This window comes from Hoplias malabaricus, chromosome 14, assembly GCF_029633855.1.
Source record: "Hoplias malabaricus isolate fHopMal1 chromosome 14, fHopMal1.hap1, whole genome shotgun sequence".
Taxonomy (NCBI): domain Eukaryota; kingdom Metazoa; phylum Chordata; class Actinopteri; order Characiformes; family Erythrinidae; genus Hoplias; species Hoplias malabaricus.
The window spans coordinates 35,719,065-35,746,890 of record NC_089813.1 but is presented as its reverse complement, the minus strand read 5'-3'; the positions used below and the strand labels follow the sequence as shown (position 1 = coordinate 35,746,890).

At 40.4% G+C, this 27,826-nt stretch overlaps 1 protein-coding gene across 1 annotated transcript; it reads left to right on the top strand.

Moving 5' to 3' along the window:
* Positions 1 to 3,278: 3,278 nt before the first annotated feature.
* mapk13 (mitogen-activated protein kinase 13) lies at positions 3,279 to 25,898 on the top strand. Its single transcript, XM_066643388.1, has 12 exons — positions 3,279 to 3,571; positions 8,903 to 9,032; positions 11,660 to 11,718; positions 12,569 to 12,674; positions 12,977 to 13,006; positions 16,580 to 16,627; positions 16,787 to 16,901; positions 19,634 to 19,705; positions 19,955 to 20,034; positions 20,657 to 20,735; positions 21,316 to 21,489; positions 23,558 to 25,898. Exons 1-12 carry the CDS (start codon positions 3,459 to 3,461, stop codon positions 23,641 to 23,643), a joined length of 1,092 nt encoding a protein of 363 aa, XP_066499485.1. The 5' UTR covers positions 3,279 to 3,458; the 3' UTR covers positions 23,644 to 25,898.
* The last annotated feature ends 1,928 nt before the right edge of the window (positions 25,899 to 27,826 follow it).

The window sequence follows — 27,826 nt, the reverse complement described above, 5'->3', positions numbered from 1 at the left end:
AGAACAACAGACTGTTTATTCTCTCTCGCTCAACTTCAGCTTAACCCCTTCATTCCCAGTGACTAAATGTAATGTAATAATGTAGTAGCATTTTAGTATTGCTCTACTGTGATGCACCAACATCTAACTGTGCCCATGGGTAGGTGTTTAATTAATGGCCATTGTTTTTGACCCCGTGTGATCAAAAGGTTTTTACATTGTGGCTTCAAGTTACACATGAATACTGTGTAACTACTGGTGACCTACCAACAGATACAGAGAACCATTCAGTGCTGCAATCTGTGTAACTACAGGTTTGCCTTGTAACTGTTTCCATCATGTACTGTCACAGATTTGACATGTTACAGATGTAGTGTTGCACAAGGACTCTTCCTGATAAATGATGGTGTTCCTGTGTGAGCTGGCACCATGTGGTTCAGTGCTTCATTGGTGATATCCACTTTGCACTCCTTCATTTGGAAAATGTCTTGAATGCAATGGGTTCAAGCAACATCTGGACAAAAGGAAGTCACCTGTGTGTGTTTTGGGCCAGATGTTAAGTCACAAAAACCTTTCACACAGCAGTAAGTTATGAGATGATGGCCTTGAAAGTAGAAACTTTACTAGGGACTTTACTGAGACACTGATACCACATTACACTATATAAACAACACAGAAAAATCCCTTACCTCATACCTCCGCAGTTATCAACACTAAAAAGACAACAAGATGTGTATTTGACATTCTGTCTGTTATTCACAAAAGCCCTAACCCTAATCTGACCCTGACTTTTACCCTGATGCTAGCCCTAAAATGAACACGTCTTCACTTTAAAAGGTTATGGGGACATGTTTGTATCCCTATAAGGAAGTCCCCACAATGTGATATATATCCATACCCCCACACACACTACACTGTGTTTGAACATTGCACAAAAACGTGTTGTATCTTGGGAAGGAAGGTGTTGTTTGTAAACTTGAAATCTTGCCACCACTCTGTTACCAGCATTGCTGTAACTTTAAAGGAACAGCGTAATGTTTTTAAAAACTGATTGTGAAATGCATGCTGGGTAAGCAAATGATCCCCCACAGGCTCAAGAAGCGGAGAACAACAGAGTTAAATCCTAGACACTAATTAAACACTAATACACAGGATACATAGATGCAGTATTCCCACGGTGTAGGGAAGTGCCCCCTGCATAAAAACGTGTAGGTAAACAGCAGAGTGCTTTTATTCTAGGAATCTAACACACGTTTCACAAACTAACCAAGATGATGTAATTTTCTACGCTTGTGATTTTACAGAACCTGAAGTGGGACACCGCTGACTTGTTTAGAAAAGATGGGTAACCAAACCAGACTATATCTGATCGAGATCTTAAGCTGTTTGACTGGCCTTGGGCTTTTAAATGAGCTAATCTGATAATAACCCACAGTGGCTACATTCAGATTAGGTGCAGTTCAAGTAAACAGCATTCATATTTAATACTGTTCTCTCTGCCACAATGGTCAAATGGCCATAAACAAAACCGTCAATTCTGATTGGTCCTTATATGTATCTCATGAAATTTTGAATAGTAGGCCTCCACTGAGGCTGCATCTTTAAAGTCGCCCCCGAAGGCTGCAGCCAAAGCCCTTATTGGCCTTATGTCCACTCTGCAGCCATCTTGACCACGCCTCTGGGAGGTTATTTGAAGTGACACAAGCCCAGGGTCTTATACCTTTGAACGGACAGAGACTAAAACGCTCAAAACTTAGCCACATTACTGTTTTAAAAATGTACTTTATATTTATTTTAAACCACTGATAAAGTTGGGGGCAGCACGGTGGTGCAGCAGGTAGGTGTCGCAGTCACAAAGCTCCAGGGACCTGGAGGTTGTGGGTTCAATCCCTGCTCCGGGTGATTGTCTCTGAGGAGTGTAGTGTGTTCTCTCTGTGTCTGCGTGGGTTTCCACCCACCGGCCAAAAACAAGTTGGTAGGTGGATTGGCAACTCAAAGTGTGAGTGTGTGTCGCCCTGTGAAGGACTGGCGCCCCCTCCAGGGTGTTGATTAAAAACCTCAATGACCGTTTGTAGCGTTTGGCTCAATGATGCACAGAAACATGCATTCTTTGACTTCTCCTTCAAATCTCCACATTTCTTTCCCCAATAGCACCACAATATTACAACAACTCCCATTCATATTTCAGCCTGTGACCTGTCTGCCCATTTATAACATCTCTGCTGCAGTAAATCCACCACTTTGATCTGCACAATGAAACATGGCACACCCTTTGGCCTCGGGGTCCTAGTATGCATCTGTAGTTGTGGATTCCTGGACCTAGTGTGTTGGCGTCCACAGGGTCTTAGTGCCCTTGAGGTGAAGCACTGAATGGCACACCCTTCCTAAGCGTGAGGGAGTGAACAATAGAGAGAGAGAGCACTTTTCTGTCAAGGCTTTTCACTTAAGTTAGAACATCTCTGTGAGGGTTTGATGGCATTTAGACCCAAGTGTATTAGTGAGATCAGGCTAATGTTGCATGATGACTTCTGGATCACAAACACCACTTTAGCTCATCCTAAAACTAACAGTGTTCTTTACCACACTCCAAAGGAATGGTAAACATTTAGCCGTTGATTCAACGTTGAAATAATGTAATGACTGCCGTCTAATCAACGTTCACTTAAGGTTGAAAATGAAAGTTGAAAAGACGTCCAAACACAGACATTGAAAAGACGACTATTAGACGTATTTTGGACGTCCATTGACGTTATTAATTGGTCCCGAAATAAATTACTTGCATGAAACTCACTTTATCGATTGGTCACCACTTAACTAACTTATTAAGATGGATTTTGGACGTCCATTGACGTTTAAAATATGTCCTTGACGGACAGACTACTTTAGACCTATTTTGAACGTCCAGGGACGTTCCTTGTTTACTGGTACGTATCTGCGTTTCAAGCCCCCCCAGCATTGAACTGTGGGGGCGTTGTGATCCAGAACTCATCATATATGACCGGTACCCGGATGTAATTAGTTATTTTCCAACATGTACAGTATTTAACGTGTTTCCAGAACTTCTTATGAACCCACTTCGCTTCAGGAAACTGCTGAATGAGCGAGTCTCCAAAGTCCGAGCGCACTGTACACTGACTGTTTCTTTAACTCCGTCCTCGGGGGCAAAACAAGGCAGAGCTCGAGCTCACGTTTCATTTTCTCTCTTGCACAAGCTCGAGCTGAAATGACTCGCATATGAAAGTGGCGCTGGTTCAAACGGGATTGTTGGGGGGAGGGGGCGTGGTGTGGGCGGATGACGTCATCGCTCTCCGAGCTTAGCGACGAGACTTCACATTAACATCCCGGTTCTCAGGTCGTAGCCGTTCACACCGTAGCTGCCCCGCCGTATGTCGGTATGATGCGGACACGGAGCGCGAGCGGCCGGACTGTGCGGTAAAAGACGGGGGGTTTGTGCTCGAGCTGCCGCCGTGTTTTCCTCCATGGAGCCGCAGTCAGAGTTCACCCGCGAGGAGATCAACAGCACTGTGTGGGAGGTTCCGGCGAAGTACTCGCGCCTCAAGCAGATCGGTACCGGAGCGTACGGTACCGTGTGGTGAGTTCACGTGAACCTTTGGCTTCTTCGAGTCTGAAAAGTCCTCCACAGACGTGCATCAACAGACGCAAGGCTGTGCTCGAGCCTCCACAGCTTTAGAAACATCTGATATCACTTGCACGACATTTGGACCTACTGGCTTAAGAATTATAATAGAACAGCTTGTATGCCCATGCATTATTAATGATCTCTGTCTTAGCCGCGGTTTCTTAGGGTTTTAGCATCCGTTTAGCTGCTCACATCTTGTAAGCAACGTCTAATTTCACTTGCAATACATTAAAGTAAGAGTCTCAGATTTCAAGATTGTAGTCTGATTACAGAACAGCCAAAGATTTACATCTACTACTACTATTATATATACTACTACTATACTATTATAATGCAGATTATTTTTATTATTATCTGCCTTTGATTCTCCAACTCTGCATCTCCAACCATTTTTACCATTGCTGAGCATTTCTACTTTGGACGTACAGCAGTCTTAAACGGGCAGATTCAGGCAACCAGGGTTACTTACTTCACAAACCTAATGAACCAATCACGTACACTCGAAGGGCGGGGCTTTTCAGCTGCAGACGGTAGAGTTGTAACACTGCATTCACAATTGTAGGCTACAAGTCGCTCATGGTGCCTCAGGATGTATCCTTGGACAGTACTGGTTTTTGTCACATATACATGTTGTAACTAATTTGCATAAAATCTAGAAAGCCACAACTTAATTTGGCTTTTTTCACCAAATGTCAGCTACAAATTGCGTGCCCGTTTAGAAAATAATTGTTGTCTTTTTTCCATGAATGGGGGAATAACTGGAGGTACAGGCGGGGATTAATTGCGTAAATCTGTACGTACTAAATAAAACAGAACAGGGTAATGTCTACGCCACTTTAGGGTAATTCTGTATGTCATTGATGAGCAGAGATGAGCTTTTAGGGGCTTATTAAATGACAAAAAGTGGACTTTACAGATTGATATCTATTATACTTTCATTAGATATAGAAGTCGTAGCTGTATTAGTAGTAGTAGTGATAGTACCTGGACACTGTGACAAGTACACTGTAAAAAATTGCTGTAAATTTACAGCAAGTCTGCTACAGTATTTTATTGTAAATCACAGTATTTACAGTAAATTATTGTATTACTCAATTACAGTAATATGCTGTAAATTTCAAATACAGTAGTGTTCCTGTAAAAATAAGGTAAATGGCTGGGAACCCTGCTGCCAGTATTTTACTGTAAATCACAGTATTTACAGTAATAATTGTATTATTCAATTACAGTAATATGCTGTAAATCTGAAATACAGTAGTGTTCCTGTAAAAATACGGTAAACGGCTGGGAACTCTGCTGCCAGTATTTTACTGTAAATAGCAGTATTTACAGTGAATTATTGTATTATTCAATTACAGTAATATGCTGTAAATTTGAAATTCAGTAGTGTTCCTGTAAAAATACGGTAAATGCCTGGGAACTCTGCTGCCAGTATTTTACTGTAAATCGCAGTATTTACAGTAAATTATTGTATTACTCAATTACAGTAATATGCTGTAAATTTGAAATACAGTAGTGTTCCTGTAAAAATACGGTAAATGCCTGGGAACTCTGCTGCCAGTATTTTACTGTAAATCGCAGTATTTACAGTAAATTATTGTATTACTCAATTACAGTAATATGCTGTAAATTTGAAATACAGTAGTGTTCCTGTAAAAATACGGTAAATGCCTGGAAACTCTGCTGCCAGTATTTTATTGTAAAATTTACAAGAATTTTTTACAGTGTAGATGAAAACTAAGCTGCAAAAACAGCCCATTTTGGATCTGTTGTTTTTATGATGTCATAAAAATATACTCATTTATGTATAGTCACCTCTTCAGCGTACAACTGGTAAGCTCCGCCCATTCACCCTGAAGTTATAAGGAGTGTTTGATCCAGTTTGTAGCCAATTCTAACAGACCTTATTTACATAAAAGCATATCTGGGGTAAAGAGAGATCTTGCAAACTGAATTATGACTGGTTTTAGTTCACAAAACTATGAAAATATTATAAAGTTACTGAATAAGTACTAGAAAAATAACTAGGAAATGCAGGATTTGAGCCCTTTAAGACATCACATAATACATTATTTGTATTATTATCTTTAATAGCTCTTCCATAATAGATTTCCAAGTATTGCCTTGCAGTGGCGTGTTAGTTTTACGCTCTCTTGATTGCTGAGCACTGAGGATTTCAATGCATTGGAAATATCAACATATTTATTGCTTCATTTCTGCATGACTGATTGTGTTGCTTTCTGACTGTAGAGGAGCATGAATTTTCCATGCGTGATTAAGAATGATAATCTGGTTTGCCTCACAGTTGTGTTGATGTATTGCGTTTAAAGCTGAGGGGCAGCATTAAGGCCTGTGTAGCGTCTTCCCACAAATGGTGCTGGAACACTGTGATAAGCACTTGTTTGGACGTTTCTCTTGAAGGCCACGCTTGCCTTCCAATGCCCTTAATTTGCTTCTGTGATGGTTTTGAGAACTTCCCCGCCCTTTTCGCTTACTGTAAACAGAGCCTGGCTTTCATGCAGCTGACTTCCATGTTCTTACGGTTTGTTGTTTTCTGGACACACAGCAGACTATCATGTGTATTCACTCACAAGAAGAAGTACCGCCGGGTGCAGCTGGACGCTTTGAAATCACTCTCTTTTTATTGTGAAATGCCAGAGGGATGTGGCTCGGGCTTTGCTTCGTCTTGCCGTTCTGTGGCTAATAGTTATGAATCACACTCAATGCAAGTGAAAATAAGCTGAGTGCTCCATCAGTTTCAGTTCTGGTGTCTGTAATCGTGTCCAAAAGCATATTTATGAAACAAACTCAATCTCAAAGCGGATCACATCCCAACAGTTGTCGCCTGTACACTTCCTGTTAAGGGTTTTCGAAACCACTGACGTTTTGTGAAACCAAATAAAGAACAACATCTCAAAAGGAAAAGGGTCTGTGAAAACCATGCTGTTGTTCACAAAGAAAGAAAAAAGACGGCAGCGTGATTAAAAGCCCAGACTTTGTCTTACACAATGGCTGAGTGTTTTACACAAATATACCGCATTCTTCACAATACAGTAGATAAGATAAGCCACATACAAAAACAGTTTAGAAAATACAGATAGATACAGTGAAAATAGAGATAGATACAGTGAAAATACAGATAGATACAGAGTAAATAGAGATAGATACAGTGAAAATACAGATAGATACAGAGTAAATACAGATAGATACAGTGAAAATACAGATAGATACAGTGAAAATACAGATAGATACCGTAAAAATACAGATAGATGCCGTGAAAATACAGATAGATACCGTAAAAATACAGATAGATACAAAGAAAATACAGATAGATACAGTGAAAATACAGATAGATACAGAGAAAATACAGATAGATACACTGAAAATACAGATAGATACAGAGAAAATACAGATAGATACAGAGTAAATACAGATAGATACAGTGGAAATACAGATAGATACAGAGTAAATACAGATAGATACAGTGGAAATAAAGATAGATACAGAGTAAATACAGATAGATAGAGTGAAAATACAGATAGATACCGTAAAAATACAGATAGATACAGAGAAAATACAGATAGATACAGTGGAAATACAGATAGATACAGAGTAAATACAGATAGATACAGTGAAAATACAGATAGATAATACAGAAAGATACAGAGAAAATACAGATAGATACAGTGAAAATACAGATAGATACAGTGTAAATACAGATAGATACAGAGTAAATACAGAAAGATACAGTGAAAATACAGATAGATACAGAGAAAATACAGAAAGATACAGTGAAAATACAGAAACATACAGTGGAAATACAGAAACATACAGTGAAAATACAGAAACATACAGTGAAAATACAGATGGATACAGTGAAAATACAGATAACTGAAACTGGCACAGAACTTAAGTCTTTCATTTCTGAGAGATGCTCCACTTTAGGCTACACAGTTGTTCCCAACCAACCTTTCACTGTGAGAACAAAAAACTATACTACAGGTCTGAAAGGAAGTGAAGCCATCAACAACCATAACTGAGGGTGTTATACTAATTTAGATCTGAAGCTAAAGGTGTTCTCAGAACAAGAGTACCACTGATTAATTACAGAAACTATAATGAACATCACTACTCTCAGGGCCTCAGCTCAACACATATGTTATGAAGCCTGCAGCTGTTTCCAAAGAACTGCAAGACCTATAATTTTTTACCATACCCATATTCTGCTGGCAACACCTAGGCAGATCTAAGGACAGTGTTTGCTGTGCTGTTTGTTGGAGAAACTTGATGTTGGAGGAACAAATGTTGCCAACCATAAAACATCTACAGTGACATACAGCCCAACTGTCAGACAATACGTTTCACATGAATTGAACTGACTCCCACTCGCTCTTCAGACAGGAATGATTCGGCAGAACCACCTTCACACAATGCAGTGCTTCACATTAACCCTTCGTGTTCCAGCAAATTGTGAAATGACATCTGAGTTTCTTCATGACATCCCAGCCAGTTTACCTGCACTAAATTAATCCATTCATTGGAGAATATAAAAATCTCTCTGCAGATATGAACAATATTTTCAAGAATATACTCCCCTTATATTCAGCTATTTTACATTGCACCCATTTTAGACGCAAATATTCATATTTGTGCACAGAGCTTGGATCTCCATTGAAAAGCCTGAAAGGAATTAAGACGCCCTGGAGTAGGGCTGTTATGTCCCCACTGTGAGTTCATGTACTGTCCCTTTAAAACCACACTACCAATCTGTAGTTATGTGCCACATGGAAGCAACCTAAACACAGAGGCAGACCAAAATTAAAACGACACTGAACCAAAAGCACAATCACAAACCAAATATAAACAGTGCTCAGAAAACAATAGAGGTATGAGCTCCCAGCAACATTAGAAAAGATATCCTAGCTTTAATACTGGAGCATATTTACAGTACAAGCCTCGTCACTGAACTGTGAGGGTCAAAAATACAAAAACAAAATAATCGTTCATTAATCGTAATCATGGTAAAATGTACAGTTAATCGTGATATTGATTAGCGCTCATATCGCTCGGCTCTACTGTGGATTGTATGTGTGTAAAGTATGAAAAGAGTAAATACATATTCCCAACAGCATGAGAAGTCTATACAGTGTTAATGCAGCGAAATATGAGTGTATATGTTTTCCTAAATCCCGCTGTTGTGTATTGAAGACCAAGCCATTGCTGTTCTGTTTTCACTTTCCTGGTGATTTTATCACCTCTTACTCTTCCTGTACTCTGTTTCAGCTCTTCCATCAATGACAAAACCAAAGAGAAAGTGGCCATCAAGAAGCTGCACCGTCCATTCCAGTCCGAGATCTTCGCTAAGAGAGCCTACAGAGAGCTGAGGCTGCTCAAGCACATGAAGCATGAAAATGTGAGTCCTAGACCTTGTTTCTGTGTTTTCATGCCTTGCTTTTCTTGGCGATGTCAGGCCACAGAGTAAGAAGGACATTTCGCAAGGTCACTGCTCTGCGATCAGGTGTTGGTTACAATTCATGAATCACTCAGTGTCCTTCAGTGTTGGTCTATTATTCAAAAAATAAATAAATAAAAAAGATTTTTAGAAAAAACTAAATTGCATTTTTTTGACATAATTTGAAAGCTCCAGCTGGTGCCAAAATTTCATGACAACCCAAAAATGATTGAATATCAGAATGAGATTTTGTTCTATTATCTTACAGTGATATTTAAGAAGGTTCTTTTCTGTGTTCTGTAAACTTGGAGATTTAATAGAGGTAATGGACATAGGCAGTAATAGTAGCGTATAATTATAAATAGCAACTGTGTCTCGAACGAGGTCAGATTCTTCAGTAGGTATAAATCAAACATTTAAGTGTTAGATATTCGAACAGCAAATAATATCAAACGGAGAGAGAAAGTAGTGGAAAACTACCAGTTACAGGAGGTCCTCGGGTTACGTCAGTCCCGAGTTACGATGTTTCGTGGTTACGATACATCTCCCATTTACTATATAAAGCCTTGTTGCCACTTAAGTGGTTTTGCGTCTTAAATGTCGTAATGTGAACTTCGTGTTTGGTGTGTGTGGCGCGGCGCGGCAGAAGAATACACGGTTACGCGGCTCGGGACCGAGGAGGATAGGTGTTAGGATAGGATAAGTGCTTACAGTATGTTATTTACGTACAGTATGTACGTATGTTCCGACTTACACCGAATATCGGTTTACGACGCGACGTAGGAACGGATCAACGTCGTAAGTCGAGGACCCCCTGTATATTTTTTCAGTATTTAAGTTATTTAAGAGTCAAAACATTGTGACTTTTTGTCTCATTCACTGTTGGTGGATGGAGTGTGGTCATTGGTCAGTCCCCAATATATAGACAGACTGAATAATTTGGAAGACACAGTTCTGTATGTCTGATTGACACAAGTGATGCTAAAAGCTACCACTATGCTAAACAAATTACAAGAGAGGAAGGTATTGTATGTAGAATATATTTATGACAGTATTTAAAGTAAAGTGGACAGGAGAGTGCAGGTCAGAATGACCTCACACCTGTAGTTCATTCGCTGTGGTCCGAATCAGTTAAGAATTACATACTCTTGGAGAGTTTTCCCCTTTGTTTGGTTTGGATCGAGGTCTAATCACGTTCTCACCAGAAACTAACAATACCAGAGTTCGTTTGGGACCAGTTTGAAACCACCTCCTCACATGGGTCGGTTATTTTGGTCCGCATCCAAGTGCAATTACTTCTTTCACTCCTGCCCAAGCAAACTGCACCAAGGGTGAAAACAAACCAGAGTTTCATTTAACCGGACTAAAAAGTGCAGGTGTGAAAACACCTAAAATCCTTTAGTTCGGGACAAACTTTGTCGGTGGGAGCCCATCCTCCTCTGTTTGACACAGGCTAAGAGCAGATGAAATTATATGGGCCAACTAAACAATATTCCATACCTAATAACTGAGATTACAAATAAACAGACCTCTTAAATCCACAAACCTGTGTAAAGCCCTACTGGCACTGTTAACGCATGCTCACTGCCCCAGTTCTCAGGGGATGTTACACAGCAGACAGAAGGAAAATTAAGTTACAGTGCATGTATACCAGTATGTAATCAGTGTGGGGCAGGTGAATTATGTTTACATTATATGATGCATGCACCAATAAGAATGCTCTGAGGTAGCAGGGAATTAAATATTTTTCCATTACATTTCCATTTCCAGTAAGCCACTCCTCCCAGTCGGACGATGGACTGGGGGCACCTGTATCTTGTGTAGCTGGTCATTCACTCTATTGTTATTGTCTTAAAGCCCACAAGTTTATGTTTGATCAAATCCTTGCTGAACAACTTAAAGTACATCTTTATAAAGTACAGTCTATATTTCATATATAATAAGCAACGAGCTAAAACGATATGACTTCATTCCCTCCAGCATTATACGTATTAGTCACAACATATTACCTGGGAAATGACTTACATTTAAAAAACACATAACGGATTGTTTTCTACTGCTTTCTCCATCAATTCGATTAATATCAGACATTCAGTCATCAAACACCTGCGTGTGATTCATACCTGCTGAATAATCTGACATCACTGGAGAATCGGTGTTCAAGCCGAGACAGGCCCGGTTTCAGCTTGAAACAGGCTGTTCCTGTAATAGCCCAGAGAAGTGGGGTTCTCAGATTATCAGCTATTTTAGTCGGCTGTGCTCGATAAAGCAGGCCTGAAATGGCTAATATTTATTAGTGGGTGTTTTAACTGTGATTATTTTACATAAATATACGGTCCCTCCTGATCCCAAAATGGATGTGTAAATGCACAGAACACTTCATTATTTCACTCTATGTCCCTCTTAAAATTAAAATATATTAATGATGTAAGCGTTAATACAAGCTGCAGCTCCCCGATGTGAAAATTATGATTGCACTAACTAACTACACTAGTACCATTAACAACACTTGCAAAGTCAGTATCATTAATGGTGTTACAGATGGAGTACTCGTACTTATCCTTCCTCTCTTTTCCTGTGTTACACAGGTGATCGGACTGCTGGACGTCTTCACCCCCGCCACTCGCCTGGAAACCTTTCAGGACTTGTGAGTGAAATTGCTTTCTGTGTGCTTCCTCATAGGAAACACAAGCTCTACAGCTTTTAAAAATAGCAAATAAATAATACATCTTTAATTCCAAATAAAATAATTCCAAAAAAGAGTGCTGTTAAGACCTTGATTTGTTTGAGACATGCTGCTCTCCCTCATTTTGTGGCAGATAATCCACAGCTCCTAAAGAGAGAATACACTTCTTATTGGTCTTCACTTTTATTAAGCCAATCAGCTGCCAGAGTTAGCTGTCCATCATGTAGTGCTGCAACCAATGGAGTCACAGGGCGTCACTATTCCTTAGACATAGAGTTTTATAATTACGATTAGAAAATGCAGCATGTTCTTTTTGGTGTTACAGATAAACACTAATACTTTATTATATTTCATTATGTTTTTTATAATATTTTATCATATCGTATAGCTCCATTTCGTTTAGGCATATCGAGATATGAGTTTTTTGGTCATATCGCCCAGCCCTAATACAAATACAAAATTAAGCACTGTTTGTACACAGCTGCAAGTCAGAACAGGTTAATGCTGTGGACATAGAGTCGTGTGCAAAAGTTTGAATGCACTGAAATTATGTGTTTCATGAAAAATGTCTTTATTTGTTGAATTTTATCCATTTTAAGACAGGCCTAAAGTAAAGTGCAGTATATGCAATACATGTAAAATGAATTAACGTTAGAAGAAAATATTTCACTGGATAAAATAAATGACAGAAAGAAATGTTTGATAAAACAGATCTCAAAATGAACAATATTATTTATGTATGTATAGTAAAAAATGGATATAGGACGTATGATTCTAGCCCCTTTATCAGGTCTTAATTTTATGTTTGCAGTTACCTGGTGATGCCCTATATGTACACGGATCTGTCTAAGGTTCGAGGTCTGCTCTCTGAAGACCGGGTGCAGTTCCTTGTCTATCAGATGCTCTGTGGACTCAAGGTAACCAGGGGAGGGTTGTGTTGTTGAAACCTTGTACGTTGACGCTTCTGAAGAATTGAAATTTGTCTAAAGTCTAAGTAAAGGAAAAGGAGATATAAGACATGGGACTCTGAACAGTGTGATACTTCATTGAAAGCTCCAGATTTCTTAATGCATACGCAGCGGGAACATAAATAGTTTTAGAGGGTGCTTCCAACCTCTACAATTATCAGTAGCTGAAATCAGGCTGTTAAATATTCAAACTTGCATGAGTAATATCTGGAGACTAACTCATGTCTTCTCTTTTTAATGTCTCTCCGCAGTACATTCACAGTGCTGGCATCATTCACAGGGTGAGTGTTTGGCAGTGAATAAACGGCATCTGTCAGTAATCACGATTTCAGCACATGGTGGTATTAAAGACACAGCGAGTTCCTCTCAGGAAGTAGCTTTAGTCCCTGCTTCAGATCATGTTCTAATGAAATTCATAAGCAAACTGTACAAACAGTAACATTTATAAGCTGCTACTTTCTGCCTTATCCTCAGTAGCAAACCTTTGTATGTGAGAAATGGTACATTTTTAAAGAAAGGGAAGGAAGTAGGACCAAACGATTTGGGGGAAATATGTAATTAGGGATTGTCTTACAAATATTGAGACTGTGATTTAAATTGAAATGAAGGTCCAGGGCTTTTTTATAACCAAGAAAACACATAGGAACCTGCTTTCAATTTGTCGAGAACCAGATTGTTTTTGGTTGTGGTTGTTGTCATGTAGCACAGTGTTTGGTTGCCTCTGATTGGACTAACTGTTATATATCAACCAAATGCCTCTGTTTAAAGCCTGAAAGTGCATTCCTGATAACACAGATTACAATGAAATGTTTAACAGTGGCAGCTTGAAAATTACACTGTTTCTAATAGAGATTTCAATATGAACACAATTCGTCCTTCATCCCTGTAACAAACCAAAGTAGCTTTAAAAATGTTCTGTGGGTCCAGTGTTCACACATTTTAGAGGACATTTGTGTAAACAAAACAACAACAACAACAACAAAAACACTCCCAAAATTGTGCTAAAATTAGTCAATGATTTCATTGTGAAACCAACAAATGCATTGTGAGTTGTAGAAGTGTTTACTAACTTAGGCGTAACCTGTAATCAATCACAAAGGAAAATCGTTTGAATTTTCAGCTGTTTTAAAAAGGCTTGTAGAGTCAAAGCAGAAGTAAGTTGTGTATTGCCCATTATGTAATCCTCTTAGGAAGAATGTTCACAAGCAAAGACAGGTCTTTCAGCTCTTCTCACAACTTCCCTATGTTCTTTCAGAGTCCAGAAAAGTCTTGATATTTTCTTGCAGTGTATTTATGGCCTAATGATTATAAGTGGAGCTGAGTGTAGAGAGCAGAAAGAACTCAGATCTTGCCAAAGTGTATGGATTTGATGGCTTTAGTGCATCAGGTTATTACACTCTGTGGATGGCATTTAAGTCGGCGTAGTGGGTGGTTTCCTGTAAGGTGTGACACAGTCTCTACATGTTCAGAACTGTTCACTGCTGCAGACGAAGTGAACCTGTGTTGAAGACTTGTTACACAAAAGAAACGCTGCAAAGAGTGTCACAATGATATGAAGACAATATGCGAATTCAGTTTACTGCAGTATGTGATATTTTAAAGAAGTGGTTTATTTAAGTGTTTATTGTGTAAACTTTGTTTTAGAAGTTTATTTGTACTGAAAAAAACATCTTAAACCCTAAGGGCACTATATTTGCGTCTCATAAGTCTCGCTCATAACCTACGTATTAGTGTCAGAATAGAACACAAATAACAGTGTTGGCCATAGGTGTCATTTCCTAAGGGAGATAATAATAACTTGGTCATAGAAGCCCTGAGAAAATATAAGGAGGGATGACGTTTGGTTAGAATAGTTTAAAGGTAAATTTGACGTCAAAGGAGCTTATTTATGCGGCTGAGTAAGCTAATTCTCTAGAGAGGATGAACAAATGCATTCTGGGAATTAGAAAAGCGAATTTAGAAACCTAGCGAATCAAATCTCATGGCTTTGAAATATGTATGTCTAATTATTTTATTGACATAGGTTATAAATGGCCCTGTTCGCCATTTTAAATATCTCAAAAAAAAAGGAAATTCATCGGATCACAACAAATTCTAGGCAATGACTATATATATAGACAATGGTGCATCCAAAGACTCTTCGGAAATGTATGTTTTTAACAGGAAGTTTGCCCCCTGTAGGTTCAGTAACCATGGCTACTCTTCTGAGACGGCTTTAAACTCAACAAAAAAAAAGCCCAGCCAAAACTTAGTTACCTGCTTCGGGTGTGCTGCTAGGAGCTGGAATGTGGACTGGCTAGTTATGGGCTGGAACCAATATTTACGTCTTTGCAACTGTCTTCTAAATGTGAAAGACCAATTAGGGAAATATTTAAGTAACAGAAAGGCAGTTCACAGCAATAAAACTGGCATTATGTACTTTTACATTTACATCTTTAAAAATCTGCAAGAGCTTCCATGTTGTAGTGGTCACAACATGAGTCGGAATGATCAAAAACAGGTCAGTAATATCCAGCACAATGCTAGAATAGAGTATTCCTTTAAATTCTTCTAACAGACGTTGAGGACTCTCCACCCTCCCCCATGAATCAGAATCTCAGTCACATTATTGGTCAGTACATGTCTGGTACGGGGATTTGTTTTGGCGTGTTTGAAACTGTTCATCAGAATTTTCCACTGGCAGAAGTCCATTGGTGGCCATATTACGGAAAAAAAAAACACATTTTCAGTGCATTTGCAAATTAATTTGGGGATCTGAAACTTACCAACCCACAAAATGTAGAATAAGACCCAGAGTGCGGCCTAAGTCTGAAAACATGCATCTTATGTAGAGTAAACATATATCCAATCACAGCGCTGGACCCAGGGTAATGTGAGAACACAAAAAACAATGTTAAACAGAGAAGAAAAAATGTGTGTAGAAATATGAGCGCTGATTAAATGTGGAGAAAATGAGAATGAAGAAGAAAGAGAGCTGAAAGAAAGTGGCTGAAAACAGGAGCTTCTGCCCCTCTTGCTCTGAACTGAGCTCTGGCTCATTCTCATATAAAGTAACAGGTGCTGAAATGGGCTGCTTAGGCAGGGCGAGAGAAATGCTGTGTTTTTTATCCTTGTGGTATTTTGATCTTGTAGTATTCAGGACCTCTGTTAACAAAACGGGTAATACGTGTACCCCTTTATACGTGTTCTATCACAATTTGTAGTGCAGTTTCTAACAAAGTGCGGAAACTCATTTTGGCAAATACAAGCATCAAGATGTGTTTTTGTTTCCGGAGGAAACCCACACAGACACAGGGAGAACACACCACACTCCTCACAGACAGTCACCCGGAGGAAACCCACGCAGACACAGGGAGAACACACCACACTCCTCACAGACAGTCACCCGGAGGAAACCCACACAGACACAGAGAGAACACACCACACTCCTCACAGACAGTCACCCGGAGGAAACCCACGCAGACACAGGGAGAACACACCACACTCCTCACAGACAGTCACCCGGAGGAAACCCACGCAGACACAGGGAGAACACACCACACTCCTCACAGACAGTCACCCGGAGGAAACCCACGCAGACACAGGGAGAACACACCACACTCCTCACAAACAGTCACCCGGAGGAAACCCACTCAGACACAGGGAGAACATACCACAGTCCTCACAGACAGTCACCCGGAGGACGATACAAGAATCAAGAACAAACTCAAGACATACTTTACAATGAGTATTTTATTTTTACAGAAAACTTTGAAAACTTCTGTTTTTATTTGAGGGGTCACTGTGCAAAACTGTGTGAGAAGTAATCGCTCTGACCTCACAGTAATACTTGGATTTATGTTTTGTGTTTTCAGGATCTTAAACCAGGAAACCTGGCTGTAAATCAGGACTGTGAGCTGAAGGTTGGTTAGCATCACTCCATCTTTTGTAAAGTCTTGGCTGGTGTTGACGTTATTGAGGGGTTGGACTAGTTCATGTTGGTGGATGCTGACATGGCTGAACAAGTCAGAGATGTGGGAGGCATTGATGGTGTTGATGCGGTTTTGTTGCTGTGATTACAGATCTTAGACTTTGGCCTGGCGCGGCATGCGGACGCAGAGATGACGGGTTATGTGGTGACGAGATGGTACCGAGCACCTGAGGTCATTCTAAACTGGATGCACTACAACCAGACGGGTAAGACATCACTTTACAATCATTGTCCACGCACAGATCAGCAAAATATATTTAAATATTTAAACTGACCACCTTGTTCTTACACTCATTATCAACTTAACTGGAAATACAGTTGCACATTGTAGTTCTGCACTTACAGACTGCAGTCCATCTGTTGCTTTGATTGGATTATCAGTGAGTGGGTTGTTTTTAAAAACTCCAGTAGCACTACTGTCTGATTCACTTGCACCGGCAAAAACCATAAAAAAACAGACCACTACCACCTCAGTGTCACTGCAGCATTGAGAATAATCCACCATCTAAATCATACCTGCTCTGTGGGGGTCCTGACAGGAGGGGGCGCCAGTCCTTTGCAAGTTGACATATGCTCATGCATTCACTAATGCACTAATGGACACTTTGAGTAGCCAATCCATCTACCAACTGTGTTTTTGTTTCCGGAGGAAACCCACGCAGACACCGGGAGAACACACCAAAGTCCTCACAGACAGTCACCCGGAGGAAACCCACGCAGACACAGGGAGAACACACCACACTCCTCACAGACATTCACCCGGAGGAAACCCACGCAGACACAGGGAGAACACAGCACACTCCTCACAGACAGTCACCCAGAGAAAATCCACGCAGACACAGGGAGAACACACCAACTCCTCACAGACAGTCACCTGGAGGAAACCCACACAGACACAGGGAGAACACACCAAAGTCCTCACAGACAGTCACCCGGAGGAAACCCACACAGACACAGGGAGAACACACCAAAGTCCTCACAGACAGTCACCCAGAGCAGGGCTCGAACCCACAAACCCGGGACTCTGGAGCTGTGTGACACAGACACTACTTGTTGCGCCACCGCACATGGTTAAAGTGAGCTTTCAAAAAGTATGCATAGCCACAGATCCACAACAGTCTGTAATCTCAGAGCTACAAAGTTAACTCTTTTGGTAAAGCTGAAAAAATGGACAGAGTGTAGGAAGAGGAAGGACATTTTAATGTTTTTTCTAATCGGTGTATGTCATCTCTGTCGCGATAAAAACAGGCATCGCCAAACAATAGTATAATATTATGTTGTAATATTTAAAACAATGTAAGAAAATGTAAACAATGCCTTTCAATGTGTATTCCTATTGGTCCTTTCATAATGAGTTTCACCCGGTGAAAAGTGGCAAATGACATTTTTTAAAAAAGACTAAATAATTACATGGTTTTGATCTGAGATTGTACACAGAACCAGTCCGACGTTTGTACACTTTTAGAATGATTACCAAATTCCCTCATTTCACAGCTGTAAATCATAGGAAATAGGAAAAAGCTCTTATTGTAAAGCTTCTGGGCGGCACGGTGGCGCAGCAGGTAGTGTCGCAGTCACACAGCTCCAGGGACCTGGAGGTTGTAGGTTCGATTCCCGCTCCGGGTGACTGTCTGTGTGGTGTGTTCTGCCTGTGTCTGTGTGGGTTTCCTCCGGTTTCCTCCCACGATCCAAAAACACAAGTTAAGAGGTGGATTGGTGACTCCAAAGTGTCCGTAGGTGTGAGTGTGTGTGTTGCCCTGTGAAGGACAGGCGCCCCCTCCAGGGTGTATTCCCCCTCCAGGGTGTATTCCCGCCTTGTTCCCAATGATTCCAGGTAGGCTCTGGACCCACCGCGACCCTGAACTTGATAAGGGTTACAGTTAATGAATGAATCTAAAGCTTCTTCAGAAAATCACATTGCTTTGGTGTCACCTGCTTCTCCAAAAGCCTTCAAGAAACTCTGAACATGTCAAAAGCATTTCTTACTGTAAGCTAAACATGTTTTAAATTGATTTACATTGTTGTGTACACTAATTTTAACCACTTAAGCAAAAATGTAGATCTTGCTGATTATAAAAATGGTGTGTCCAGACTTTAGCCTGGTGCTGGGTGTAAATAAGACTCTTAGGGATATATGTAGGGGGTGGAATTCAAGAGACTTTTAGAGAAATAACTTGTTTCAAACAAATCACTCTCCAAGAATGCACGCAGTTCTACAAATGATCTCTTCACAAGGCCACAGCTGTTCACTGAAAACCATACCAGGTGACGACCTCATGAAGCCGACTGAGAGAACGCCAAGAGTGTGCAAAGCAAAAGGGGGCTACTTTGAAGAATCTAAAGTATAAAACGTATTCTGGTTTATCTTCCATATTCATTTACAATGTAGAAAATAATTTAAAAAAAACAGTGAATGGGAAGATGTCCAAACCTTTGACTGGTATTGTACATTCACAATATGTGGAAAATGGCCCAAAAAAAAGAAACCCTCCCTGAGTGGGTGCTGTATATTTAGATTTATTTTATTGGTCCAAAAAGGAGATCTGTAGTAGACAAAATAAAAGTGATATCATTATTGCTATTACAGTTCAGGAAATGGAAGATGTTTTCAACTTGGGAGTTAGTCTGAGCTTTGTTTATCTGGTGTCGATACAGTCAGTGACTCCTCGGGTGGCCTGTGGCTCCTGTGGTTGTTTATGAAGAAAGAAGGCTAATGGTTTAGGCCTTAGAAACTCACATTTATTAATTTCTTCAATGGCTTCCTCCTCCTTCAGCTTCAGAAGGTCTTGGCATAGACAGTGTTCCATCTAAAACATCCGGTCTCTCAAGACAGTGCCCCTAAATTGTCCAAGACTGTGTTTACTGGTGATGTCTAATGCATTTCTTTCTGTATTACTTCCTGCAATGTGACTATGGTGTAATATTGTCTCCTCTTTAGTGGATATCTGGTCAGTTGGGTGCATCATGGGAGAAATGTTCAATGGAAAGACACTCTTCAAAGGAAAAGACTGTATCCTTCTGTATTTCGTTAAAATATTTGAGCATGATTTTATGTTTTTTGTACTGTTTTTTTTGACAATTTATAGGAATTTCCAAGAAATACACAAGTATTTTCTTGTCCATAAAAAGTTGGACAGTTTCCTGTATTTATAACTGAAAGTTGGCCCTCTCCCAAATGTCTTGAGAGTTCACTAGAAATGCATTATATTTATCTAACGACAGACAGATAACCGTTACACTCTTGAACTCCTGATATCAGACATGGACCAGCTCACTCAGATAATGAAGGTAACAGGGACACCTGGCCCAGAGTTCATTGAGAAGCTAGAAAGCCAGGAGGTAAGACAGTGTTTACAGTATCATACTGTAAAGACTGAAATGTCTCTTGAAATGTCATTTACTCGGACATGGGGTCCTGGGTTCCATCCGCTCCTTGGGTCACTGTCTTGACCAGGATGCAATGGTTAGAGAAGGTCAGTGAGAGAATGTTTGAAAGTGTCATACAGGGATTAATTAAACCTTTGAAAAATGTGACGTCTACAAAAGCATCTGAGTTGATGTATGTGAAGAATGCCATAGTAAATCAAGTTCCACCAAGGGGTTTCTTTCCTTGGTAGAATAATTATTTCATGTTATTTCTTTCATTAGCCCAATTTTTAAAGCCTTTGGAAGTCTTTGAAAAGCTCTGTATATACAATCATTGGTCACACAAATGACCAAACAGTGACAAAATGAATCATGTAATCAATTGTGAAACAAATATATTGAACATACAACAAGATCCTAAACAGTTTGAGTTCTTTTTGTAATGTGTTGATGCTCTTTGGTGTGTGTTGGGATTACTGCAATCTATTGAAGCAACTGATATTGCTATGTATTTTTAATATCTCAGATGACTGAACATGAGATCAGTGTTAATGACATGTCTTCACCTCTGTTTCAATCTCTGTTGTAAAAACAGGCGAAGAACTACGTGAAGTCACTTCCTTATTATCCTCGGAAAGATTTCTCCGCGCTGTTCCCCAGGGCCAGTGAAGATGGTAAGGACACCAAGTGGCCAAAGCCTTGCATTTACTCAGTGTGGGTTGATCAGTCAAATCCAGACTGGTTTTATAAGTGTTTGCACAGAATAAATGTGTGCATAAGAGCACCTAAGCTGGACCGTATAGTCATGCAGCCTAGCTGAGTTTGAGCTTGTCCAGGGGTTCATTTGTGGGAGGTTGTAATGCTCTTTCAGTGAGTAAACCACAGATGCTAACCACATGCAAATGTCAGCCTTTACCTGCTTAATCCAGATCTTCTGAAATTCCTGGTTTAAGAACAGGCCTTAATTTATAGAATTTAATTAGAATATTTAGAATTTACAACCCAAATGAACTAAAACTAAACTGAATGTATTTAAACGGGTTGTATGTAAATTAACAATATGGCTTCCCAAATGTGTCCAAAGTTTGAGTGACTTTCAATGGAAGTCATTGTAAAAAAAAAGATGATATGTACATTACATGTATATTTGAATTCACTGAATGTAACTTTTGTTAGTACCTCTCATTATTCAATACTATATCTATGGGATGTTTGTAGCCCTGGTGATGTGCACTAATCTGATATTAACTCCAGCGGTGAACCTGCTGGAGAAGATGCTGGTTTTAGATGCAGATGCTCGCCTCACTGCTGATGGAGCACTGGCTCACAGATATTTTGACGGCCTAAGAGATCCAGAAGACTGTCCCCAACCCAAACCATATGATGACAGTTACGACAATGCTACATTACCCTTAGAGGAATGGAGGCGTAAGTGTCCAATCACATTGCTACAGAAAACCCAGCAACTTGGGCAAATCCTTAGAAGTTGAAGTGTATCACTGGCATAAATAAGAGCTTGTGGTTTGGTGGATTTATCGACAGGAATTTTGGTGGCTGCAGGTAGGAAGAGAGTGTGGTGGGCACTAGGTGAAGCTCTAATGAGATATTCTACATCTTATCTTGTGTATGATTATAATTACTGTTGAAATTGTAGATTCTAAAGTTGCCATCAGTAGCATATACGTTTATAATATATACCATTAAGAGTACCATTTAGAAGATGGACTACTGAACAATTGGGCCTGTGCCTAGGAGTCATTGGCTACCAGGAGATCTGGGGGATTTATAAGGCCAGAAGCAGCTCAAAGAGTGGGGATAGTCCAAAGCAGATGCAGCAATAAAGTGAATGAATAGCCTTTAAGTATGTAATGATGTAATACATTACATATACCCAACTTTATAATAAAGGAGCCCACCTTGCCAGTACATTTAATTTAAAAAAACAACATAATAGGTTATTGCTCACTAATTGTGAAGTCATCATTTTGTGTGCATTATATTTTTCCAGAATTATTATAGTAGGCAAGGCAAGTTTATTTATAGAGCACCTTTCATACAGAAGCAATTTAAAGTGCTTTACAGAAAAAAAAAAACAGTTAAATTAAAAGCCAGAATAAAATCATAAAATTCCAATAAAACAATTAAATGATAAAAACTATTAAAACAATTTAAAATTCATTCATACATTCATTATCTGTAAGCGCGGGAATACCCGGAGGAAACCCACACAGACACAGGGAGAACACACCACACTCCTCACAGACAGTCACCTGGAGGAAACCCACACAGACACAGGGAGAACACACCACACTCCTCACAGACAGTCACCCGGAGGAAACCCACACAGACACAGGGAGAACACACCACACTCCTCACAGACAGTCACCCAGAGGAAACCCACGCAGACACAGGGCGAACACACTACACTCCTCACAGTCACCTGGAGGAAACCCACGCAGACACAAGGAGAACACACCACACTCCTCACAGACAGTCACCCGGAAGAAACCCATGCAGACACAGGGAGAAAACACCAACTCCTCACAGACAGTCATCCGGAGGAAACCCACGCAGACACAGGGAGAACACACCAACTCCTCACAGACAGTCACCCGGAGGAAACCCACGCAGACACAGGGAGAACACACCACACTCCTCACAGACAGTCACCCGGAGCGGGACTTGAACCCACAACCTCCAGGCCCCTGGAGCTGTGTGACTGCGACACCTACCTGCTGCACCACCGTGCCGCCCACAATTTAAAATACAATTAAAGAAAAGAAATAAAAAGCCACAGTAGAAATAAACACATTTTAATCGCTATTCATCAGATGAGATCACAATCTGTCCAGGATATTGTATTGTGCAATTTGAAGCTTGTCGTATTAATCTAATTTTGCTTAAAAGAGAAATATCCTGTGAATCTGTTCTCTTCACATCAAAAAGTGCAGACTCAGTATCTAAAGCGTAAATCCAATTCTGAATGCAACAACAAATTAAAATAACGACTTCCAAATGGTTTATGGTAAATCCTGTATTTAATAACTACAATGGGGGTGGCACGGTGGTGCAGCAGGTAGGCGTCGCAGTCACACAGCTCCAGAGGCCTGGAGGTTGTGGGTTCATTTCCTGTTCCGGGTGACTCTCTGTGAGAAGTTGGTGTGTTCTCCCTGTGTCTGCGTGGGTGTCCTCTGGGTGCTCTGGTTTCCTCCCACAGTCCAAAAACACATGTTGGTAGGTGGATTGGCAACTCAAAAGTGTCCGTAGGTGTGAGTGAATCTGTGTGTGTGTGTGTGTGTCTGTGTTGCCCTGTAAAGGACTGGCGCCCCCTCCAGGGTGTATTCCTGCCTTGCGCCCAATGATTCCAGGTAGGCTCTGGACCCACCGTGACCCTGTACTGTATAAGCGCTTACAGATAATGAATGAATGAATGAATAACTACAATGCTCTGTAACTATTAACCTCCCAATGTTCTGTTTTCTTTCCATTTGAATAGGATTATCATTTAAAGAAGTGAAGAGTTTTGTTCCATTCCCAAGGAGAGACTCAAAGAGGAGGAACACGCTCACAATGACTCAGTGATTTTCTGGCTGTGGTGGATGTTACACTATAACGAGACTTTTAATCCAGAAGAGCATTGTGGAATACGTTTACACTCTCAGCTGTTAGAAAAATGATATTTTATAATGACCATCCATAAGGAATCTGTAATGAATGTAATATTTCCGTGGACCTGATCAGTGGACTTAAGGATGTACCGTCGTAGTGGCTGGCTTTGTTTGTGCCAATTTGCCTTGATCGCACCTTCTATTGGGGCAGTGTTCTTAAGACTGAACAACACCTACATAGGCCTTCTGTTATGATGATCGAGATTTTATTACAACTGCGTTAGAACTACACAGACATCGTGAATCATATTTTATATTTTGATATATCAGATACAAACAGCCTCTATGATAATGCATGCGTACTATTTCTTATGTCTGCTGTCATTAATATTCATATCGGTGATGTGTAGGTGATATATAGCCTTAGGATCACTGCCCTTTTAGTAAAAAGTATTTCCTTTGCCATTAAGTGCTATGTTAGAACAGTTGTAGTAGAGTTATTTCAGATGTTTTTTCTTTTAAACAGACGTGTAACGCTGTGGCTTTTCATGCTCAGATGAGGCAAAATAAGCTTTCGCAAAGCAGAAAGTAAATATAGATTCATGTTGATGCTTATCTTAAGAGTTGTAAAGTTTTTCATACTTCTGGTCTGTCAAAATATCATTTGTCAGATTAATTATTAAAAGGCAGAAAATTCAATGAATGTTATTTTGCAAAAGTTCCTTTGTTAAACTGGTTTATCGCCAACACTGAATTTGTCACACTGTCTGTTTTATGAAGTATTACATTTTTAAACGTATTATTTTTAAGACCAGCTTTAATTATTCACAAGGTTGATTTCGTATTATACTCATGGAAGTACATTCACAACCCTAAAATAGTTTTAGAAGATGGCTGGATGTTCTTCTTCTCACTGTTTTACCTGTTAATCCTTGACACATTCCATGATATGGAAGTCCAGGGGCTCAGGGGCAGCTGGTCTATTGTTGTGTCAGCTTCTTTGATTGATTTACAGGTTATTTTCACCCAGTGCTTTCCTCCAAAACTGAGCAAGCGTCAGACCCATGGTGCTGAGGTATCCACACACAGTGGGAGGCTTGACACAAACATCTGGATTTTTTTACAGATGTGAAATAAGATTGGAATTTCATTTTATCTGATTTCCTAGTACTGTTTACCTGATGGGGGGCGGCACGGTGGCGCAGTCACACAGCTCCAGGGACCTGGAGGTTGTGGGTTCGATTCCCGCTCCGGGTGACTGTCTGTGAGGAGTGTGGTGTGTTCTCCCCGTGTCTGCGTGGTTTTTTTCCGGGTGCTCCGGTTTCCTCCCACAGTCCAAAAACACACGTTGGTAGGTGGATTGGTGACTCAAAAGTGTCTGTAGGTGTAAGTGTGTGAGTGAATGTGTTGCCCTGTGAAGGACTGGCGCCCCCTCCAGGGTGTATTCCCGCCTTGCACCCAATGATTCCAGGTAGGCTCTGGACCCACCACGACCCTGAACTGGATATTTATATATTATTCCCATTGTCTTTTTTATTTTATTTATTTATTTTCTGGATAGAAAATTACAGGTGACAGGTGGACATTAATTTTTGACAGTACTGTATTAAATAGTTTAATATAATAACCCTGACGTTTGTAACCTGCAGTTACAGACAGGTCAGACCTTTTAAGAACCTGCAGATGCCCTGTTTAAGAAGCTCTGCCTTCATCAGTAAAACAGCTTCACTTTGGTGTGAAGGAGAACCCCATAAAATGTCCGTATAATTGAAAAGCAGCTGAGTTCTCTTTAAAAGTGAAAGGTGGGGGATGATACACACCAGCCCAGGGCCCAAAGGAGAAACAGTTCAAATGCAAATGAAGTGGCTGATGATGGCAGCCAAATGGTCTCCTGCAGAATGATGGTGACTTTTTTTATTAGGTCTGACAAAGTGGTGTGAAATGTGGAGGGCTTTTTTGAAAACGACTTGTCCTCACTATACAAGGATGTTTGATCAATGAATTTCATTACAGTAATACACAGGCGTAATAACATAATCAGACCTCTAATTTAGAGATGCAACAAATGATACTCAGACTACATGATATAAGACTGTGTTTGATATAAATGTATGTGAATTAAGCTTATGTTGTGGGTGATTAGCGTGGCACAACTTGACATTTTATTTCTTAGCAGTTCTACACCGTAAAAAAATGTTTCTTTGACTTGCAGTAGCAGAAACATCTCTGGTGCTAAAAAGAAATTCCACATACAACAAAAATGGTTCGTATAAGTATCATTTAAATAAATATTTATGCATTCAAATGGTTGTGTGCTCTCATGGTTCCAGACAGGACTGTTACAACAGAAGTGTGCCGTCACTGTCAGGACAAACTATTCCACACTAGTGATTTTCCAAGAGAAGTTTATTTATTATGCAGGTAGCATCGCAGTCACACAGCTCCAGGGACCTGGAGGTTGTGGGTTCCATTCCCGCTCCGGGTGACTGTCTGTGAGGAGTGTGGTGTGTTCTCCCTGTGTCTGCGTGGGTTTCCTCCGGGTGACTGTCTGTGAGGAATGTGGTGTGTTCTCCCTGTGTCTGCGTGGGTTTCCTCCATGTGACCGTCTGTGAGGAGTGTGGTGTGTTCTCCCTGTGTCTGCGTGGGTTTTCTCCGAGTGACTGTCTGTGAGGAGTGTGGTGTGTTCTCCCTGTGTCTGTGTGGGTTTCCTCCGGGTGACTGTCTGTGAGTGTGGTGTCTTCTCCCTGGGTCTGTGTGGGTTTCCTCCGGGTGACTGTCTGTGAGGAGTGTGGTGTGTTCTCCCTGTGTCTGTGTGGGTTTCCTCCGGGTGACTGTCTGTGAGTGTGGTGTCTTCTCCCTGGGTCTGTGTGGGTTTCCTCTGGGTGACTGTCTGTGAGGAGTGTGGTCTGTTCTCCCTGTGTCTGTGTGGGTTTCCTCCGGATGCTCCGATTTCCTCCCACAATCCAAAAACATATTGGATTGGCAACTCAAAAGTGTCTGTAGGTGTAAGTGTGTGAGTGTGAGTGTTGCCCTGTGAAGGACTGGCGCCCCCTCCAGGGTGTATTCCCACCTTGCGCCCAATGATTCCAGGAAGGCTCTGGATCCACCGTGACCCTGAACTGGATAAGGGTTACACATAATGAATGAATGAAATGAATGTCAGAATGTTACATTTTGACACCAAGTTAAAGATAAATGTTTTCCAATCATTTAAACAAAAAGAATAAGTAGAAAACAAATTTCTGACAGCAACATTCAGCATTATACATCTATATTTTAGATCTATGTCTGTTGTAGAGCACTAAAGATATTTATGAATTCTTCCTTTTTTTGTAAGAGCTGAAACTGAAATTACTACATTTCAATTAAACAAAAACTAATGATATTCTCCATTGACTTTTTCACTTTAGCTTATAACCTACTTGTAACAGAGATTCTGCACTAATGCTGCGTTCCATTTGCCTCGTAAATAGGATGTTTAAGCTGGAAATGACATTCAGAAAACCCTATGGCCTGGGTTATGATTGTTAGCTTGTCCCCGTTAGCACTGTTTGTGAAAACAGTTCTTAACAGCGCATAATGCAATATTTACACATCTGTAGAAATAGACACACAGCAACTAGACAGTACTCTGACTGATTTAATGAGAGAAAAATAGACAGAAGCTGTTTGTGGGCAGATTTCATGGATTCTGAACTCAGGGTGGTGAGGTTCTCCTGAGTTTTCTATCAGGTTTTATGGCTTGAGGGGGGATTCCAATTGAAATTCCCCACCGTGAACTCTGAAACTCCAACAAGACTTGAAATGGAAAGCACCATAAACCTATTTCTAAATATGGCCGCCGACATTGAGGGACCCATTCTCTGTGGAACTTAAACTGGCTCACAAACCAATTTGATAGAAATAATGTAAACATATATAATCACTTGTATATCTGTTAGCTGCTAGTTTGTGGTGTTAGACAATACTTATTGCCCCTCTAGATGCCTCGGCTATGACTGGCGTGTGATTATTTTGCATGTGTGTAAAGCGCATGCTCATGTTTCTTTTATGTTGGATGTGAACCTCGTGGTATGCAGCGCCTCAATGATGCGAGGCCGGATCTCTGACTGCAGCTCGCTCTCCCTCCAGCTGCTGAACAGTAATAAGTTGAAGAC

Excerpts from the sequence above, each read along its gene's own strand:
- mapk13 (XM_066643388.1), top strand. The coding sequence starts at position 3,459 with ATGGAGCCGCAGTCAGAGTTCACCCGCGAGGAGATCAACAGCACTGTG. Across the intron at positions 12,675-12,976 it reads AGATGCTCTGTGGACTCAAG|TACATTCACAGTGCTGGCAT; the intron begins GTAACCAGGGGA and ends GTCTCTCCGCAG. Across the intron at positions 16,628-16,786 it reads ATCAGGACTGTGAGCTGAAG|ATCTTAGACTTTGGCCTGGC; the intron begins GTTGGTTAGCAT and ends CTGTGATTACAG.